General features: G+C 43.2%; 1 protein-coding gene across 1 annotated transcript; it reads left to right on the top strand.

Annotated features, from left to right (window-relative positions):
• Window positions 1-1,370: 1,370 nt before the first annotated feature.
• On the top strand, window positions 1,371-21,361 carry CCDC117 (coiled-coil domain containing 117). The gene is made up of 5 exons (XM_053587309.1): window positions 1,371-1,740; window positions 2,337-2,387; window positions 14,063-14,287; window positions 15,420-15,557; window positions 18,480-21,361. Exons 1-5 carry the CDS (start codon window positions 1,559-1,561, stop codon window positions 18,715-18,717), a joined length of 834 nt encoding a protein of 277 aa, XP_053443284.1. The 5' UTR covers window positions 1,371-1,558; the 3' UTR covers window positions 18,718-21,361.
• Window positions 21,362-21,402: the final 41 nt, after the last annotated feature.

Below are 21,402 nucleotides of genomic sequence, written 5' to 3'. Positions count from 1 at the left end.
TACCGAGGCCTCCAATATAGCTGGGACTACAGGTGCCTGCCACAACACCTGCCTATTTTTTGTTGCAATTGTCATTGTTGTCTAGCTGGCCCTAGCTGGGTTCGAACCTGCCAGCCTCAGTGTATGTGGCCAGCAACCTACCCACTGAGCAATAGGTGCCACCCTGTTATATATTTCTTTTAGCTGTGATGGGACCCCCCCTTTTTTTCTTTATGCACCATTTTACTAATGAGGATCTCCTTTTTTTCTTTAAAAGATTCCCCTTTGCCTCAACCCCCTTAGATGTGCCTATGGCCCACCACACCACATGTAACTCAGATTACAATCCCTTGCTATTCCCAGATAAACTCTTTGTTTTGCAGAGTTTTTCCCTCAGGCCAGAAAGACAATGGTTGATATTGGCAAGTGACAAATGGCCACAGCAGACTTGGACCTGCTCTTTGCTTTAACAAAGAATTTCTTTGGTTTTGTCACTTTTGTTAAATGTTAAATATATGTATAATTTGTGGCCAGATGAAAAAATTAAGACACCCTCTTTTCCTTTCTAGGGGGTTTCTATCAGGAAAGCAAGAGAGGCTTAGAAGAGTACAAAGGAGTAAGGGGCCCAGGCAAGAAACACATACTGGTAACACCGGTATTAACTGAGGGAGGATGGGGTCAAGGAAGTCAAAACTGGGGAGGAAGAGAGTTGACACTACTTGACTTGGGTAATTGCTTCCATAAGAAGTTCAGACATTGCTTTCACAATCTCTTGATTTATTTGAAGATAAGCTGGAATTGGAATTTTTTTTGTAACATGCTGAAAGCTTGGCAGGAATTGGAATTTTATTTTATTGTATTTTATTTATTTATTTTGAGACAGAGTCTCACTGTGTCACCCTTTGTAGAGTACGGTCGCGTCACAGCTCACAGCAACCTCAAACTCGTGGGCTTAAGGGATTCTCTTGCCTCAGTCTCCCAGGTACCCAGGACTACAGGTGCCTACCACAACGCCAGGCTATTTTTTTTGTTGCAGTTGTCATTGTTGTTTAGCTGGCCAGGGCGGAGTTCGAACCCGCCAGCCTCGGAGCATGTGGCCGGCGCTGTAACCGCTGAGCCACAGGCGCCAAGCCAGGTTCTAGGTGTTTTAATTCATTTACTCATATCAAACCTATGAAGGCAGGCGCTATTATCATCCCATTTTGCCTCTGTGGAAACTGAGGAACAGACAAGTTACATGGTTTGCGGAACGAGCATTTAAACGCGGGTCATATTCTGGGACAGGCAGCGCCCGCCTCCAGCCCCGGGGGAGGCGCGGGCCGCCATCTTGTTTGTAGTCTACGAGCACCGCAACTCCCGGCATCCCCCGCGGCAGCGAGTCCCCCACACACAACAAATACCAGCATGCCCCTGGGCGGCCTGGGGTGGAGGGTTCTAGAAGGTGTGACGTGGGGTCGAGAGCGGGCTCTGGAGCTGGCTCGGAGGCGGGCGCCTCTCAGCTGTCGCCGTGGCTGCAGCTGCGGGGCCTGGGGACGCGGGCGGCCGGGGCCGCGGTCGTAGTCTCCTCGTCTCCCCAGCCATGGCCGCTCTCGGCCGGCCCTTCAGCGGCCTCCCCCTGAGCGGCAGCTCGGACTTCCTGCAGCCGCCGCCGGCCTTCCCCGGCCGGGCCTTCCCGCCGGGGACCGACGGCGCCGAGCTGGCCCCGCGGCCGGGACTCCGCACGGTCCCGAGCAGCCCCGGCGGGAGCGCAGCGCGCGGACGGTGAGAGCCCGGCGGGCGCAGGGCGGGCGGGCAGCTGCGGGCGCGGGCTCGGTGGCCCTCCTCGGAGGCTTCCCAGCCCGGTGTACAGACGAGGAAGCTGATCCCCAGAGACGTTAACTGTAAGACCCTGAGGCCGCACAGCCCGGGAGTCCGGTTCGAATCCCGGCCCGGCCGCGACTCCCGGGAGGGAGACTGGAGCCCGGTGTCCCCTCGGCGTGCGCCGCGCTCCTTCCCCAGACCCCGGCGCGGCCGCCGGTGGTGACAACTTTCAGTGCTTCTCGGACACTCAGTTTCCTCTTCCATAAAGCGAGGGACAGACATGGGTCCTAGTGAGAGCATGGAAATAAAGCGCCTGCACCGAGTCGGCTTCCCCACGCTGGTCCTCCCAGGTCCGTCTCCCCTTCACTTGACAAGGGCAGGTGTAGATCTCAAAGTCTGGTTAGTGGGGGCGCTCAGCGTTACCTCCCTGACCCTGTGACCTGTATGCATCCCCCTGGGCGAGGAAAGGAACATTTGGTATGTGGGGGTGAGCAAGCTTATTGGAGCAAGGGATTCTCAGATTTCCCAATTGACTGATTTTTTGTTTGTTTCAACAGTGTATCCATTCACTGTAAAAAGAAACACAAGCGAGAGGAGGAAGATGATGAGTAAGTTTCAGGGGCCATTTATTCACGTATGGCCACTGTTAATTTAATCTATGTTAAGTTGTATCCTAAACCACTTATTCTGAGTGAAAAAGAAAAACATTAGGTGTGTGTCTGGAAGGAAGCACAGGAAACTAGTAACTTCAGTTGTCTTATAGAGAAAGTAACCTAATGGCTTGCAGACAGGTCAGAGAGACTTTTCTCTCTGTAGCCAGTTGAAATGTTTGAATTTGGAGCCATGTTAGTATTACACGCCCAAAGTGAAAGAATTCACAGATACATATATACTCTGCAAGCCCTGTTCTCCCCGGAGGCGCCGCTGTGTCCTGTGTTTACTTTGCAAGATGATCTAAAAACTTACAAGTTTATAATTGTATATGCTCCTGGTTGTTTATAGTTGTAGGAAGATACTGTTAATAACTTTGCAACATATTGATCTTTTGCTTTTGCACATTGATCTTTTCCTTTTGCTCTACTGTAGCTGTAGCAGCAGGTAAGGTAGAGTTCTACAGAGTTTCTTTTCCACAGTTGAATGGAATTTTATTGTAGAATTAGGTATGGATAATTACGCTTTCTCCTACTGATGGATTTCTAAGTTATTTCTAATCTTTTGCTATTACAAATCTGCCATGACCATTCTTCTGAAGTTCTTCGTAAATATTTCCAAGTAGAGATAAATGTATTCCTTCTTCTAGAATTACTGGGTATGGACATTTAAATTTGTGAAAAAGAGTTTTGACCAGTTTATTCTCTTATTAACAGTGAGAATGCGTTCTTCCCTATCTTCTCCTTACAACTATTTTCAAACTTTTGTATTGCTGCTTAATTGATAAGTGAAAAATTGCATCTCATAGATAGTGTGATAGAAAAAATGAGGATGGCTTCTGCCTGTAATCCTAGAACTCTGGGAGGCTGAGGCGAGTAGATTGCTCACAGGTTTGAGACCAGCCTGAGCCAGAGCAAGACTTCATCTCTAAAAATAGCCAGGTGTTGTGGCAGGTGCTTGTAGTCCCAGCTACTTGGGAGGCTGAGGCAAGACAATCACATAAGCCCAAGAGTTTGAGATTGTTGTGAGCTGTGATTGCATAGCACTTTGCCACGGGTGACAAAGTGGGACTCTGTCTCAAGAAAAAAAAAAAAAGCAGCTAGGCACCTGTAGCTCAGTGGTTAGGGCACTGGCCACCTATACTGGGGCTGGTGGGTTCGAACCCAGCCAGGACCGCTAAATGACAACTACAACAAAAAAAAATAGCTGGGCCTTGTGGTAGGCGCCTGTAGTCCCAGATACTTGGGAGGCTGAGACAAGAGAATCTCTTAAGCTTAAAAGTTTGAGAGGCAGTGCCTGTGGCTCAAAGGAGGAGGGCACCAACCCCATATGCCGGAGGTGGTGGGTTCAAACCCGCCCCGGCCAAAAACTGCAAAAAAAAAAAGTTTGAGGTTGTTGTGAGCTGTGATGTTACAGTACTCTACAGAGAGGGAGACACAGATTCTGTCTCAAAAAGGAGTAAAAGAATTCCCCCGCAGAGGATATCCAAATGACTAAATAAGAAAGTATTCAGCCTCCTCGGTCATTAGGGAAATGCAAATTAAAACTATGGTGAAATACCACTCTACATCCAGATACTGGAGTGCACTGGAACATCAAGAACTCTTACTAAACACTGTGGTTGAGAGTATAAATTGTTACAAGCACTTTGGAAAACAGTGGCATTATCTAGTAAATTTGGAGGCACACATACCCTTTGAACCAACAATTCCCCTCCTAGAGAAATTCATACACACGTATATCAGGAGACATGTACAAGAAAGTTCATAGTAGCTGGAGGGCCACAGCTCATGGCTTTAATTGCAAAACTTTGGGAGACTGAGGCAAGAGGATGGCGTGAAGCTAGGAGTTCAAGACAACATAAGCTGGGCAACATAGTAAGACTTTGTCTCTACAAAAAGTTTTAAAATGTAGACCTGTGGACCTAGCTACTTGGGAGGCTGAAACAACCCAAATGTCCCCAACAGGGAAATGGATAAAATAAATCACAAATTTATGCATTGAAGTTTTATACAAGAAAAACATGGCTCAGCGCCTATAGTGCCTGCCAGCCACATACACCAAGGCTGGTGGGTTTGAACCCAGCCCAGGCCAGCTAAGCAACAATGACAACTGCAACAAAAAAATATCTGGGCGTTGTGGTGGGCGCCTGTAGTCCCAGCTACTTGGGAAGCTGAGGCAAGAGACTCAAGCCCAAGAGTTTGAGGTTGCTGTGAGCTGTGGCATCACAGCACTCTACCAAGGATGACATAGTGACACTCTTATCTCAAAAAAAAAAAAAAAACTAATCAATATACTGTGTCTTTTAAGCATATTAAGAGCAAAAGAAGCATCACAAGAATGCATATAATTTCCCAAACAGTTCAAAAACAGGCAAAACTAAATATTACTGTTTAGGAATATATACCTTTGTAGGTGGTAATGTTTTGTTTTGTTTTTGAGACAGAGCCTCAAGCTGTCACCCTGGGTAGAGTGCTATGGCATCACAGCTCACAGCAACCTCCAACTCCTGGGCTAAAGAGATTTTCTTGCCTCAGCCTCCCAAGTAGCTGGGACTATAGGCTCCCGCCACAATGCCTGGCTATTTTTTGGTTGTAGTTGTCGTTGGGCAGACCTGGGCTGAATTTGAACCCGCCAGCTCTGGTGTATGTGGCTGGCGCTTTAGCCACTGAGCCAGTAATGTATTTTTAAAAAAGAAAGCAATTGCTATAAAGGATTGAGAGTAGAATATTTACCTCTAGAGCAGAGGTTCTCAACCTGTGGGTTACAACCCCTTTGTAACAATGAAAATACATCCTGCATATCAGATGTTTACATTGTGATTCATAACAGTAGCAAAATTACAGTTATGAAATAGCAACGAAAATAATTTTATGGATATGGGGTCACTACAACATGAGGAACTGTATTAAAGGGTCGCAGCATTAGGAGACGTTAGGAAGGTTGAGAACCACTGCTCTAGAGAGAAGAAATTAGATTATCCTTTACGATGGCAATGTTCTTTTAATTTTTGCTTATCTTTTTTTTTTTTTTTGGAGACAGTCTTATTCTGTCATGCAGGCTAGAGTGCCATTGCGTCAGCGTAGCTCACAGCCACCTCAAACTTTTGTGTTCAAGTGATCCTCTTGCCTTAGCCTCCCAAGTAGCTGAGACTACAGGTGCCTACCACCACGCGTAGCTAATATTTCTATTTTTTAATAGAGATGGGGTTTCCCTCTTGCTCAAGCTTTCCTCCCTACCAGGCCTCCCAGAGTGCTAAGATTTTTTGTTGTTGTTGTTGTAGTTTTGGCCGGGGCTGGGTTTGAACCCGCCACCCTCAGTATGTGGGGCCGGCGCCCTACTCACTGAGCCACAGGTGCCTCCCTGAGTGCTAAGATTATAAGCGTGAGCCACCTAGCCTAATCATTGGTCTTTATCTTAGATGATATTTTCATGGATATTTGTTTTATAATTATTCATAAAGTTGTGGTTTATTTTACTTTTACATATGTAGGATTATATAGTTTAAAAGTTTAAATTTAATTACTTTAAATTTGTACTTCAAATTTTTTTTTTTTTGTTTTTATTGTTGAGACAGAGTCTTACTGTGTCACCCTTGGCTATGTGTCACCCTTGGCTACGTGCCACGCGTGCAATTCTCTTCCTTCAGCCTCCCGAGTAGCTGGGACTACAGGCACCTGCCAAAATGCCCACCCAGCTATTTTTAGAGATGAGGTCTCGCTCTGGCTCAGGCTGGTCTCAAACCTGTGAGCTCAGGCAGTCCATCCACCTTGGCCTCCTAGAATGCTAGGCTTACAGGTGTGAGCCATCACGTCCATCCACTTTAAAATTTTATTATTATTATTTATTTTTTTTTTTTTTGTAGAGACAGAGTCTCACTTTGTTCCCTCGGTAGAGTGCTGTGGTGTCACACAGCTCACAGCAACCTCCAACTCCTGAGCTCAGGCGATTCTCTTGCCTCAGCCTCCCGAGTAGCTGGGACTACAGGCACCTGCCAAAATGCCCACCCAGCTATTTTTAGAGATGAGGTCTCGCTCTGGCTCAGGCTGGTCTCAAACCTGTGAGCTCAGGCAGTCCATCCACCTTGGCCTCCTAGAATGCTAGGCTTACAGGTGTGAGCCATCACGTCCATCCACTTTAAAATTTTATTATTATTATTATTTTTTTTTTTTTTTTGTAGAGACAGAGTCTCACTTTGTTCCCTCGGTAGAGTGCTGTGGTGTCACACAGCTCACAGCAACCTCCAACTCCTGAGCTCAGGCGATTCTCTTGCCTCAGCCTCCCGAGTAGCTGGGACTACAGGCACCTGCCAAAATGCCCACCCAGCTATTTTTAGAGATGAGGTCTCGCTCTGGCTCAGGCTGGTCTCAAACCTGTGAGCTCAGGCAGTCCATCCACCTTGGCCTCCTAGAATGCTAGGCTTACAGGTGTGAGCCATCACGTCCATCCACTTTAAAATTTTATTATTATTATTATTTTTTTTTTTTTTTTGTAGAGACAGAGTCTCACTTTGTTCCCTCGGTAGAGTGCTGTGGTGTCACACAGCTCACAGCAACCTCCAACTCCTGAGCTCAGGCGATTCTCTTGCCTCTGCTTCCCAAGTGGCTGGGACTACAGGCAACTGCCACGATGCCCAGCTATTTTTTTGTTGCAGTTTGGCCAGGGCTGGGTTTGAACCCGCCACCCTTGGTATATGGGGCTGGCACCCTACCCACTGAGCCATAGGCGCCACCCTATTATTATTATTTATAAAAAAGAGTCCTGGCGGTGCCTGTGGCTCAGTGAGTAGGGCACTGGCACCGTATACGGAAGGTGGTGGGTGTGAACCCTGCCCCAGCCAAACTACAACAACAACAAATAGCTGGGCGTTGTGGCAGGCACCTGTAGTCCCTGGTACTCGGAGGTTGAGGCAAGAGAATCGCCTAAGCTCAAGAACTGTAGGTGTTGCTGTGAGCTGTGACGCCACCACACTCTACCGAGGGTAACAAAATGAGACTGTCTCTAAAAAAAATAAAATAAAAAGACAGAGTCTCACTCTGTTGCTCCAGGCTAGAGTGCTGTAGCCTCATAGCTGACAGCAACCTCAAACTCCTGGCCTTAGGCTTGCCATGGTGGCTGACGCCTATAATCCTAGCACTCTGGGAGGCTGGGTTGGACGATAGCCTGAGCTCAGGGGTTCAAGACCAGCCTGAACAAGAACAAGACCCCCATCTCCACTAAAAAATAGAAAAACTGAGGCAGGACCGCATGGTGCCTATAGCTAAGTGGTTAGGGCGCCAGCCACATACACTGGGGCTGATGGATTTAAACCCAGCCTGGGCCTGCTTAACAACAATGACAACAACAAAAAAATAGCTGGGAGTTGTGGTGAACACCTGTTGTCTCAGCTACTTGGGAAGCTGAGGCAAGAGAATCACTTAAGACCAAGAGTTTGAGGTTCCTGTGAGCTGTGACAGTATAGCACTCTACAGAGTGCCTCAAAAAAAAAAAAAAAAAAAACTGAGGCAGGAGAGCCCAAGAGTTGGAGGTTGCTGTAAGCTATGACCCTGGGGCACTCTACTGAGGATGACAAAGTGAGACTGTCTCAAAAAAAAGAAACAGCTGACCTAGTCCTTTAAGGCAAACTGTGAATAGGCTTAAACAGGCACTCTGTTGTATGTTGAGCTTAGAATATTAATAGCAGACTACAGGCGGTGCCTGTGGCTCAGTGGGTAGGGTGCCGGCCCCATGTGCCAAGGGTGTTGGGTTCAAACCCAGCCCCAGTCAAACTGCAACAAAAAAATAGTTCGGTGTTGTGGCAGGTGCCTGTAGTCCCAGCTACTCGGGAGGCTGAGGCAAGAGAATCACCTAAGCCCAGAGTTGGAGGTTGCTGTGATCTGTGTGATGCCACAGCACTCTATCGAGGGCAATAAAGTGAGACTCTGTCTCTACAAAAAAAAAAAAATAATGATAAAATAAATTTAAAAGGGCGGCGCCTGTGGCTCAGTGAGTAGGGCGCCGGCCCCATATGCCGAGGGTGGCGGGTTCAAACCCAGCCCCGGCCAAACTGCAACAAAAAAATAGCCGGGCGTTGTGGCGGGCGCCTGTAGTCCCAGCTGCTCGGGAGGCTGAGGCAAGAGAATCGCGTAAGCCCAAGAGTTAGAGGTTGCTGTGAGCCGTGTGACGCCACGGCACTCTACCCAAGGGCAGTACAGTGAGACTCTGTCTCTACAAAAAAAAAAAATAATAAAAAATAAATAAATTTAAAAAATTAAAAGAAATAACAGACTAACAGAATATAGTGACATATACCAAGTTACATTTTGGAGAGTATATAAGATAAATATGATATATTTTTTAAAAAAAAAAAACAGTGTCTCATTATATTACCCAGGCTGGTCTCAAACTCCTGGCCTCAAGTGAGCCTCCTGCCTCAGCCTCCAAAAATGCTGGGATTACAGGCATGAGTCACCATGCCTAGCATATGTTCATTGTAAGTGGTATTGAACATATGTTCATTAAGCTATTTACATTTAGTTTTGTGTGAGTTGACATAATTATGTAAATTTTTATTGGTTTATTGGTCTTATTGATATATAAAAAGTCTTTATTAGGGATATTGGCAAGTTTATTGTATGCATTACAAACGTTTTCATCAAATTTGTCCTCTGTCTTTTAACTTTGCATATTCTTTTCCTCATCAGAAACTTTGGATTTTCTAAATTTGTTCATACATATACAGTGGTTCATCCCTGTAATCCTACCACTCTGGGAAGCTGAGGCAGGTGGATTGCCTAAGCTCACAGGTTCGAGACCAGCCTGAGCAAGTGCAAGATCCCATCTCTATACAATAGCCAGGCTTTGTGGCAGGCATCTGTCATCCCAGCAACTAGGAAGGCTAAGGCAAGAGGATCTTTAAAACCTAGGAGTTTGAGGGTGCTGTGAGCTATGACACCACGGCCCTCTACCCAGGTGAACCTGAGTTTGAGGTTGCTGTGAGGTATGATGCCATGGCACTCTACCAAGGATGACAAAGTAAAATTCTGTCACCAAAAGAAAAAAAAAAAAAAACTTATTCGTACGTAGATTCATAAAACACAGATTTAAAAGTTGCCTTAGTTTAAAAACCACTGCACCAGGCCAAGTGCGGTGGCTCATACCTATAATCCTAGAACTCTGGGAGGCTGAAGTGGGTGGATCATCTGAGCCCAGAAGTTTGAGGCCAGTCTGAGCAAGAGTGAAACCCCATCTTTACTAAAAATAGAAAAAACTAGCCAGGCATTGTGGTGGGCACCTATAGTCCCAGCTACTCAGGAGGCTTGGGGCAAGAGGCTCTTTTAAAACCCAGGAGTTTGAGGTTGCTGTGAGCTATGATGCCATGGTACTCTACACAGGCAAACAGAGTGAGACTCTGTCTCCCAAAAACCACTGGACCAGATAATATTTATATTCTTGGGATTGCTATGGATAACGCAGGAAGGTGTTTTTGCTTTTATCTTTTGGGGTTCTGGATATGATGTTATTGGATAAAGGGTTCTAGTGCTAACATAGTAAGAAGTTTAAAGTTTGCAAGCTATTGGCTTAAAAGTTAACCACCTGTAATTTACAAATGGAGAGATTGAGACCCTGGGAGGAGACAAGACTAAACATTTGGATGTCTAAAGCCCACATATGTGCTCTTCAGCTGCTACTTCCATAGCTCTCATCCGTACCTAGAATCACTTTATATCACATTTTCTTTGGGACTTACATTGTTGAGCTCTAATTATTTGGTAAGTGGACGTACAGACATGAAGTAACGTAGCCAAAATCATGTTGTTGGAGGTCAGAGGGCAGAACTCATCTTTTGTCCTCGGTTGTATTTCATAGTTGATTTGTTAGATGTGCTAGGAAATTACCTTTAGGTAATTACCTTTACCTATAGATTTATTCTGCCTTTTTTTTTTTTTTTTGAGAAGGTGATAAGGAGTACAGGGTGGGAGTGGTGTGGTGGCGTCACCTGGCTGGCTGCATTCCCCAGGCTGTTCTCAGCCTCTGGGCTTGGTGGATCTTCATGCGTTTGTCTCCCAAGTAGTTGAGACTATAGGAATGTGCCATCACACCCAGATTATTCTGCTTTTCCCTAACATATGCATATAAATGTATAACTTTATTTTCATTTTTCCAAAACATCACATGCTTTAAACTATCCAAATGCTACAAAAATATTCAATGTATATCTAGGTATTCTTAATGCTTGCTTTTGAAGTAAAACTATTAATAATCATAAACTATACATCCTATTTCATTGATTTTTTTTTTTTTTTCTTTTAGGCAGAGTGTCATTTCTTGCCCTCAGTAGAGTACTGTAGTGTCATAGCTCACAGCAACCTCAAACTCCTGGGCTTAAATGATTCTCTTGTCTCAGCCTCTGAAGTAGCTGGGACTACAGGTGCCTGCCACAACACCTGGCTATTTTTTTAGAGATAAGATCTCGCTCTGGCTCAGGCTAGCCTTGAACCTGTGAGCTCAGGCAATCCCCCCACCTCGGCCTCCCAAGTGCTAGGATTACAGGCAAGAGCCACCACACCTGGCCTGTCTCGAAAAAAAAATTTTTTTTATTTTTTAGAGTCTTACTATGTCACCGTTGGTAGAGTGCGATGGCATCACAGCTCACAGCAACCTCAAACTCTTGGGCTTAAGCTATTCCCTTGCCTCAGCCTCCCAAGTAGCTGGGACTATAGGTGCCTGCCACAACCCCCGGCTCTTTTGTAGTTGTTGTTTAGCAGGCCTGGGCTGGGCTCCAACCCACCAGCCCTGATGTATGTGGCTGGCGCATTAATCACTGAGCTGTGGGCACTGAGCCATTTTTTTTTTTTTTTTTTGTAGAGACAGAGTCTCACTGTATCGCCGTGGCATCACATGGCTCACAGCAACCTCTAACTCTTGGGCTTACGCGATTCTCTTGCCTCAGCCTCCCGAGCAGCTGGGACTACAGGCACGTGCCACAACGCCCGGCTATTTTTCTGTTGCAGTTTGGCCGGGGCTGGGTTTGAACCCGCCACCCTCGGTATATGGGGCCAGCGCCCTGCTCACTGAGCCACAGGCGCCGCCTTTTTTTTTTTTTTTTTTTTTTGAGACAGAGTTTTACTCTGTGGCCTAGGCTAGAGTACAGTGGCCTTAGGCTAGAGGACAAGAGTATAGTGGCATCAGACCTACCTCACAGCAATCTCAACCTCCCAGGTCGAAGCAGTCATGGCCTTAGCCTCCCAAGTAGTAGCTGGGATTATAGGCATGGCCACCATGCCAGCTAATTTTTCTATTTTTAGTAGAGGCACAGTGTTGCTCTTTCTGAGTGATATAGGACTCCTGAGCTCAAGTGATCCTCCCACTTTGGCCTCCCAGAGTACTAGAGTCATGGAGCCCAGCCAGAGACTTGAACATTGGTTTTCAGTCTTAATATGAAATGGAAATTTCCCTTTGGAAAATACATGCATCCTTCTTAAAGTCTAACTTTGTTGCCCTCAGTACGATGCCGTGGCTTATAGCTCACGGCAACCTCAAACTCTTGGGCTCAAGCAATTCTCATGCCTCAGCCTCCCAAGCAGCTGGGACTAGAGGCATCCACCACAATGCCCAGCTATTTGTTTTTAATTTATTTATTTGTGAGACAGAGTCTCAAGCTATCACCCTGGATAGAGTGCTGTGGAGTCACAGCTCATCGAAAACTCCAACTCTTGGGCTTTAACGATTCTCTTTCCTCAGCCTCCCAAGTAGCTGGGAATACAGGCGCCTGCCACAACACCCAGCTATTTTGTTGTTGTTGTTGTTGTTGTTGTTGTTGTTGTTGTTGTTGCGGTTGTTGTTGTTTTAGCTGGCCCTGGCTACTTTCTTTTTTTTTTTTAATGTCAAAGATCCCGTTTATCTGGCAACTCAGAAAGAAGTGTAAATAAAAAAAGAGATAGATCCATGCACTCCACTCAGGGGAAGGGGGTGTGAATAGAGGTGTGGGTGGGGCGGGAAGCAAAAGAGGGGTGAGGGCAGAGCGAGACAAAGAACAGCAGAGATAGGGAACGAGAACCAGAGGGTCAGATCAATAAAAAGAAAGAGACAGGGGGACATCAATAAAAAGGCAGAAAGATAAAAGTAGTAGAGTATCAAAAGCAGAGATCAATAAAGAAGAGATGAAATGGCAAATGCCCCGGCTACTTTTAGAAACCGGGTCTCACTCCTGCTCAGGCTGGTCTTGAACCTGTGAGCTCAGGCAATCCATTGGCCTCAGCCTCTCAAGTGCTAGGATTACACGTGTGAGCCACCATACCCGGCCCAGCTGATATTTTTTATTTTTTGTAGAGATGTAGCTCCTTGTGTTGCCTACACTCATTTCTAACTTTTGGCTTCAAGTGATTCTCTCTCCTAGGTCTCCCAAATACTGAGATTATAAGTGTAAGCCACCATAGCCAGCTCAAAGTACTTTTGGTCTAAATACTTAAATAGATGAGGGCCAGTTGTCTTTAAGCTAAACACAGAGGATGTCTTAGTGCTTGTACGTTCTAGTACATACCCTAAGGCAGCTGAGAGATTTCATTAAAATGACATAGAAGCAGGATTCAGGAGCTTTGGGGTCTACTCCCCCAACATACAAGTAACAACTTTACTGTGACACTTTGGAGGGGCAGGTTAGTTTTCTTTCTTTTTTTTTGTTTTTTTTTTGTGTGTGTGTTTTTTTTTCTGCCATGGCATCACAGCTCACAACAACCTCAAATTCTTGGGCTTAAGTGAGTCTGTTGCCTCAGCCTCCCAAGTAGCTGGGACCACAGGTGCCCACCACAATGCTCAGATATTTTTTAGTTGTAGTTGTCACTGTCCCTGTTTGGAAGGCCCAGGCTGGGTTTGAACCTGCCAGGTCCAGTGTATGTGGCTGGCACCCTAGCTGCTGAGCTACAGGCGCCCAGCTGAGGTTAGCTTTTTCTAGGTTCTATTTTCCAAATCTGCAGAAGAAAGAACTTAATTTCATGAATTCTAAAGTTTCTATGAAGTATGAATTTGTTAGGAAGTAAAGATAATATTTTGGAAGGTGGAAGGAAAGTGGATCCTATTATTGGTTGGGAACTGATAGAACCACATGACAGCCTCTGACTTTTGGAGGGGATCAAGAAATCACTGATATCACCTGTACCTGTGGTACCTGGAACAAACATGGTAAGGCATGTTTTTTTCTTGCCTTGAGGGAATAAAGGATGGCTGCCAGACTATCTTCCCCTATAATTGATGGAACAGCAGCAGTAAAATAAAATATGGTTGATGCCGATTTGCTCATTTTGGTTTCTTTACTTCCCACTTCACCTTTCCAGAACCAAATAAGTAGGAATGACTCCTAAGGTCTCACAGTACAATATGAAAAGGTGAAATCTTGCAGGTGCATCCTAGTTTGGTGAAGAGCAGTAGAAGAAAACATCTGAGAGTAACAGGGAAAAAAATGGATGTTTTTGCATCTTGGAATTACACTGTCAAAATGCTTAAGTTTTTCGTAGAAAAATTTGATTAGAGGTAAAGATGATAATACAGGGTTCATGTGCAATGCAGACAAACTTTATGGCCACCCTGTATATCTCATTTATTTAAGTTGGAGTTTTTATTGAATTTCCTTTCTTTTTAATTTTTTATTTTTCAGTTGTCCAGTAAGAAAAAAAAGGCTAATTGAAGCAGAGCTCTGTGCTGGTCCTAATGACTGGATTCTTTGTGCACATCAGGGTGTAGAGGGTCATGGAGTAAATCCATGTACTGGTGGCCTTTCTGTACCTGGCATGTTAGATGTTATTTGTGAAGAAATGGATCAGACGACTGGAGAACCACAGTGTGAAGCTGCCCGAAGGCGGCTTCAGGAGATTGAGGACAGGTAAATGGCCAGTGTGTATAGCTGGATTGTTGTCTTCCTATGTAATGTCTCTTCTATGTCTCTTATCTCTTTTCCCCCCTTTTTTCTTTCTCTCTGGAGAATCTACTCTTAAGCTAGTCTTATTCATCATTTGATAACATAATACCTTGATGTTCAACCTCTCAGACTTTCAAAATCAGGGAATTCAGAGTGTACAATTTTAAAGTGAGTTCTCTCATCATCTTGTAACTCTTTTTGGAATTAAAAAAAATATATTAAAGTGAGTTCACATAGAACTGTACTAAGCATTTTCACTTACTACCCTGAATATTCTTGGTTTATGAATTTTCTGGGACATACTTTTCAAATTTGATTGCATTAGATATAAAACATTTTGTTAGATGTTGAACAGGTATTATCACTTGGTCTTTTGCTGTAGAGCCTATTGCTTTTATCCTTTTTCATTTTTATTTTATTTTTTTTTTTTTGAGACAGACTCTCACTATGTCACCCTCAGTAGAGTGCTAGGGCATCACAGGCTCACAGCAACCTCAAACTCTTGGGCTTAAGTGATTTGATTCTCTTGCCTCAACCTCCTAAGTGGCTGGGACCACAGGCGCCTACCACAACATCTGGCTATTTTTTTGTTGCAGTTGTCATTTGTTGTTTGTTGTCATGTCGTTGTTTGGCAGGCCTGGGCCATGTTCAAACCCTTCAGCCTGGGTGTATGTGGCTGGCGTCCTAGCAGCTGAGCTACAGGCACTGAGCCATCCTTTTTTATTTTTAAAATGTTGTCCACCTCTCAGCACTCATAGCTCAGTTGAGTAGGCCGCCAGCTATGTACACCAAGGCTGGTGGGTTCAAGCCCGGCCTGGGCCTGCTAAACAACAATGACAACTGCAACCACAAAAAATAGCCAGACATTGTGGCGGGCACCTGTAGTCCCAGCTACTCAGGAAGCTGAGGCAAGAGACGCGCTTAGGCCCAAGAGTTTGAGGTTGCTGTGAGCTGTGATGCCATAGCACTCTACTGAGGGTGACATAGTGAGACTTATTCTCAAATAAAAAAAAAAAAAAAAGATGTCCAATTACTAGAACGTATAATAGCTTCGCTTAAATATTTTTCTTTCTCTGCATCTGCTACCTTTATTTAGGATAATTGACGAAGATGAAGAAGTTGAAGCTGACAGAAATGTTAATCATCTGCCCAGTCTTGTCCTTTCTGATACTATGAAAACCGGGTTGAATAGGGAATTTGATGAAGTCTTTACAAAGAAAATGATTGAGTCCATGTAAGTTTTGGTGCTGGGGGTTTCTGCTTAAGTATGATCTTGGAGAGTTTATACCAGCGATACTCAACTAGTGTGCTGTGAGAAGATCTTAGGTGTGTCCTGAAAAAAAAAAGTTTTTTGTTTTTTTTTTAGACAGAGTCTCACTTTGTCACCCTGGGTAGAGTGCTATGACATCATAACTCACAGCAACCTCAAACTCCTGGGCTTAAGTGATTCTCTTGCCTCCGTCTCCCAAGTAGCTAGGACTACAGGTGCCTGCCACAATGCCTGGCTGTTTTTTTAAGAGACGAGGTCTCGCTCTGGCTCAGGCTGGTCTTGAACCTGTGAGCTCAGGCAGTCCACCCATCTTGGCCTCCCAAGTGCTGGGATTACAGGCAAGAGGCACTGTGCCCAGCCTGTCCTGGGGAAAAAAAAAAATTTTTTTTTTTTTTTTTTTTTGAGATAAAGAGTTTCATGACATCACTCTTGGTAGAGTGCGGTGGTGTCTACTTAAACTTTTGGGCTTAAGTGATTCTCTTGCCTCATCCTCCCAAATCACTGGGACTACAGGCACCCACCATAATGCCAGGCTTGTCCTCAAAATTTTTAAAGATAATTAAATTATTTTTGAAAGGAGTTCAAAGCATAGCAAATATATTCTTTTTTTTTACTTTTTTTTTTTTTTTGAGACAGAGTGTCAATATGTCACCCTCAGTAGAGTGCTGTGACATCACAGCTCACAGAAACCTCAAACTCTTGGGTTTAAGCAATTTGATTTTCTAGCCTCAACCTGCCAAGTAGCTGGGACTACAGGCACCTGCCACAATGCCCGGCTATTTTTTGTTGTTGTTGTAGTTGTCATTGTTATTTGGCGGGCTCCAGTGTATATGGCTGGAGTCCTAGCCACTGAACTACAGGCGCCAAGCCACTCTTTTTTTTTTTTTTTTTATCAACATAATTTAAACATGCGGCACAAATTTAACCATAGGTTCAAGTATGCCATGAGATAAAAAAGGTTGAAAAACACTGGTCTAGATGCTGTTCATCCTGTTTTTTGTTTTTTTGTGTGGTTTTTGGCCAGGGCTGGGTTTGAACCCACCACCTCCGGCATATGGGACTGGCGCCCTACTCCTTGAGCCACTGGCACCCATCCTGTTAAGTTAAGCTCTTCATCTCCTAATCATCAGGCAAGCAAAAGCATAGTAGATTTTGTATTTAGCTCAGATTAGAGAGACCTTTTCTTTTCTTTTTTTTGAGACAGAGCCTCAAGCTATTGCCCTGGGTAGAGTGCCGCATCACAGCTCACAGCAACCTCCAACTCCTAGGCTTAAGTGATTCTCTTGCCTCAGCCTCCCAAGTAGCTGGGACTACAGGCATCTGCCACAACACCTGGCTATTTCTTGGTTGTAGTTGTCACTGTTTGGCAGGCCCGGGCAGGATTTGAACCAGCCAGCTCTGGTGTATGTGGCTGGCGCCTTAGTCGCTTGAGCTACAGGCGCCAAGCCAAGAGATCTTTTCTTAGTTCATTGGGGATAAGGAAAATGTTTGCAACCAGAGGAGTTTGAAATATGCAGGAGTGGTTCCTTACCTACTTACTTGTTGGTTCTAAAGTCCAAAAATGCACTTTAGTTTAGTATTTGGAAGTGGGATGACTGGCGAGAGAGAGAGAGCCACTCTCTCAAATTCTTGTGATAGCATATAGGAACCACATTTCAGTGTCTCTTTTTTACCTGGCTCTTTAAGTTACCCAGATACCTTTGAGACTTTTAGGAATCAAAAAAATAAATATATATCCTAGCAGTAAGATCATATTCTTGGTTCATAGCATAGTACCTTGGGGCCTTTAGCAGAGCTATTTTGCTCTTAATCACAGCTTAAAAAGCTCAATTATCTGGTTTCCAGATCATCAGAGTAGAAACAGAAACATCTAGTGAGAACAGAACAAACAGAACTCCTTATAGGGAGTTGTGACTACAATATGAGGACAAGAGAGGAAACTAGAAAACAAACACAAGAATCTAAAAAGCACATAGTGGCTTGGGCCCATTAATTTAAGAACCAATGATTAGCTCTGTAATTCAGTAGTCCCTGAGCCAGTCATCATTATCTGCTATATATATAGGCAAGTTACAAAGTACCATTTAGGTATTGGCTAGAAAAGACTTTAGATAGACTTGGTACTCAATGAGGGTAAGTTTCAGATATCTGAAAAAGCCTCTTAGGATACCCGTCATAGTGAAGCCAGGTAAAGGAGGCATTATTGTTTTTGGAAACAGTGGGAAGGGATTTGTGCTGGGAAGTTCAGCTGCTACTTGGTGTTAGCTTGCAGAGGTTTTGCTTTAGCCATCCTAGGTTGAACTTATAATTAACTGCCCGGCCCTGAGGTGGGTAAATAGTTTAGCCAAAAGGAAGCAGGTCACACTACCCTGCAGCTAAAAACAGCAGTTTTTGCTCTTGATAGCATTCAAAAAACAAGCCTTTGGGAGTGTTCATTGTGTTTTATTTTTGGCTTACTTGCCTCTGGGTCCCAGAAACCATCAACATAGTCATTTTACCTTAACTGCAAAGCAAATATATTTGTCCAGTGGTTTACTTTCATTAAGTACAAGATTTAGCTCACATCTGCTAATGTTAAGAGAAAAGAAAAATTCCTAACATTAAATTAAACCAAGGTTTATTTGATATTGGATATTTAAATTACTTCTAATCATAGCATCAGTATATCCAGTTGGTTTGGTTAAAAATGCATGCAGAACTGTGGATTTTTATGTATTTGCGCGGCCTGTGTAAAGACCATTTGGGATTATTCTAAATCCAAACTGTTTTGATGCCATCAGTTCTTGATATAAGGTATTAGGTAGCAAAACATTAGCTTTTCAACGTAACAGCTTTAATTTCTATGTCCTAAGATTTTTTTATATAAATCTGTATTTTGTGTCTCAGGAGCCGTCCTTCCATGGAGCTTGTGCTCTGGAAACCTCTTCCTGAACTCCTTTCTGATAAACCAAAGCCATCATCTAATGCTAAGAACTACACAGGAGAGAGCCACACTAAACATGCAGCTCTTGGCACTGCCTTCCCTCACAGAACTGAACTGTTCTTAGAACCTCGGCAAACAGGGATTCCTCTTTACCATAGTTTGGAGACAGCTGCTAGCACAGAAGAAGAGATGGAACTCTAGAAACCATTTTCTACACTAAAGTTGTCAAATTTTAGGAGACTCCTGTGTTCAGTCATGAGCCTACTTGCATAGTTTAGGAACTTGAAAGTTTTACGAAACGGGTGTAATATCTCCACCTGTGATTTGGGGTGGGACTCTCATTTTGGGTAGCCATTTATTGAATGCAAGGAAGTTTGTCTCAAGGAAAAAATGGTTTTCTTTGGAGCTTTTTAAGAGGAATTTGGATGACACTTTCTTCGAAGGCAAGTATGGAAGCCGTGTGTGTAAGAGTAACTGAAGTTACCTGTCTCTGTTTAAACAGTTCAGACACTTGCAGAATATTCTACAAGTATCTTAATCAGACACACCTCAGTCTGTAGATGCGAGTGGTGGTGAGGACATACGATGAGGAGGAGGGAAGAAACCAGTAGCTTAAGCCTATTGCTAAGGAGTTTAACATTATAAATTGTCAGTTCTTTATAGCTGTGTTGAGTAAGTAGCCAGTAGCATTGTATCTCCTCTTTGCCTCTGAAAATGCAATGAAAATACAAAGGAAATGTTTTTTTCTTCAAGGCTTCTTTACCTTGTGCTACTGTTCATCCTTGGTTTCCTTTGCATAATTGATAAGCCCAATTATTCAGTAACGTTTACAACTTAATTAACTTGGAGTGATAGTTAAAAAGAGTACAAGGTAACCCCTTAGCAAATTGCCTATGGAAGAAGCATCCTTCAGTTAAACCTAAGGAAGTGCTTTGTCAGCTAAACCCAACATTGATAATTTCTGTAGTTTTAAAAAAAGTTGTAATTAGCAAGTTGAACTTATAATGTTAATTTAGAAAACAGTGAATGTATAATTAACTGAGAATATTTGGGCAAGTGACATTGAGGTTTACTGAAATAGCCAATTTGGTGCTTAAACTATTGTGCAGTCAGCCTCAAAGTTAGTCGATTTCTGCTAGCAGGAAATCATCTTAAGTACCTAAACTGGGCTCGAGGTGTCCTTTAGGGATAACCAGGATTGAATTTTGTAATTTCTCAGGAAGAGCTCTTCTGTGCATCAAGGACTCATAGTGCAAAGTAAAATGATAATTCCTTTATTGCTACAGAATATTCACTGTAAGTTATTAAGTGAGTGTAATAGTATAATATTGGCCCTTCCATTACACAACAGGAAACCACCCTAGTCAGTCCTTTTTGTTTTGTTTTTTTTTTGGGTTCTTCTCTCTTTGTAGGAATCAGATATCTTTGTAGAAAAAAAATGGTTTATGCTAAGTAGAGGTGAATTTTTAGAAACCAGCTTCCAGGCATTTTTGAAACCCATACTGAAATCTCTCCCCTTGTTACAGATGGCATAGAAGTCACAAGTCTGTTAATTTGACTGTTTCTTCTCTTGCCTATTGTTCCTGCTTTCTCTATTTCTGTCTGGATAGTCAGGAAAAGATTTAATGTTTAATATTTAAACAAAATATTTAATGTCTACACAGTAAAATTATTCAAACTTCAAAACAGTATTGAAACCAGTTAGAAACCAGCTAATAGTTTCTTAATCTCAGACTTAGAGATGAATGTAAACTGTATTCTGTTGAAATGTGCAAGTGTTTGATTCATGCAGTTTGAAAAACTCCTGCCTTTTTTAATGGGACCAACTTGTAAAGTTTGTACCCTTAAAGAAATCTCTGTGCTAAAAAAGTTGTTCTAGTACAACTCAAAAACTTGAAGTGACTTGCCTAGAGTTTGAGTTAGTGTTAAAGTGAAAAGAGAGATGACAGCTTTCCAAAGATTGACCGAAAACATGTCAAGATTGTCTTCTAAAGGGATTCCTGGGCAGGCCTCTGATTAAAGGTCTATAATGAAAAGGAGGAAAGAAGAGCCCCAAACAAGGCTCTGATACTATTGGTAAATATAGGGGAGAATTGAGATTCTGTTAATTAAAATCCAAACAGAATTTGTTTCAGAAGTCAAGTTATCTGATATGATTATTTCTGCAGGAAAATGGGTGTTTAATGTTTCTTTTTGGACTTTTCTTTTTGCATATGTTTGTACAGAAATTGTCTTCTTGATTCTTGTGGTGCTTATTCATCTGAGCCGTCTCCACAGTCCCACTGCCTCTGCTTTTTGTTTTTCTTTTGTAGCATAAGGCTTTGCTTTTGCCTTAAGGTTTCCCTAGGGAATAAACAGGGCTTTTCATTTGTATAGCTTTTGCAGCATGGATCAAACATTGGCTTACTATGCTAATGTGTTGAGGAGAAAAAAATTATCTAAAGCAGGTGAGCTTTAATGAACAAATGTATATTTTATCTGAATTTGAGTTGTGTCTGTGGTTTTTGTTTTGTTTTTGTTTGGGGGTTTTTTTTGCAATTAATGTGAAGAAAGTCCAATTCTAACAAAAATATTAATTAAAACTGCTACTCATTCTTAAAAAGGTACAAATGTAATACCTAGAAAAATAAGGTAGGGGCTAGAACCATGAGAAGAATGTTTACCAGCAGGTTCATTTGTTATTTTGGATCTGGAACTTGGCTTTGTTTCTCAGTAGTGACAAAGAATGGTTCAGTACTAGGAAGTTCTTTCAGATGCTGTTTTACTTTATAATAAGAATCTGGTGTTTCTGTATTTTATCATTTTCAATAAAACTTAAGTGTTTTACACTTCCTGAGGTATTTGTATTTCTTCACCTAAGTAAATGAAATCAGATGTCTCTTTGCT

The sequence above is a fragment of the Nycticebus coucang genome, chromosome 4 (assembly GCF_027406575.1).
Source record: "Nycticebus coucang isolate mNycCou1 chromosome 4, mNycCou1.pri, whole genome shotgun sequence".
Lineage (NCBI taxonomy): Eukaryota > Metazoa > Chordata > Mammalia > Primates > Lorisidae > Nycticebus > Nycticebus coucang.
Note: the sequence above shows the minus strand (reverse complement) of the source record. Positions and strands in the feature narration are given on the sequence as shown.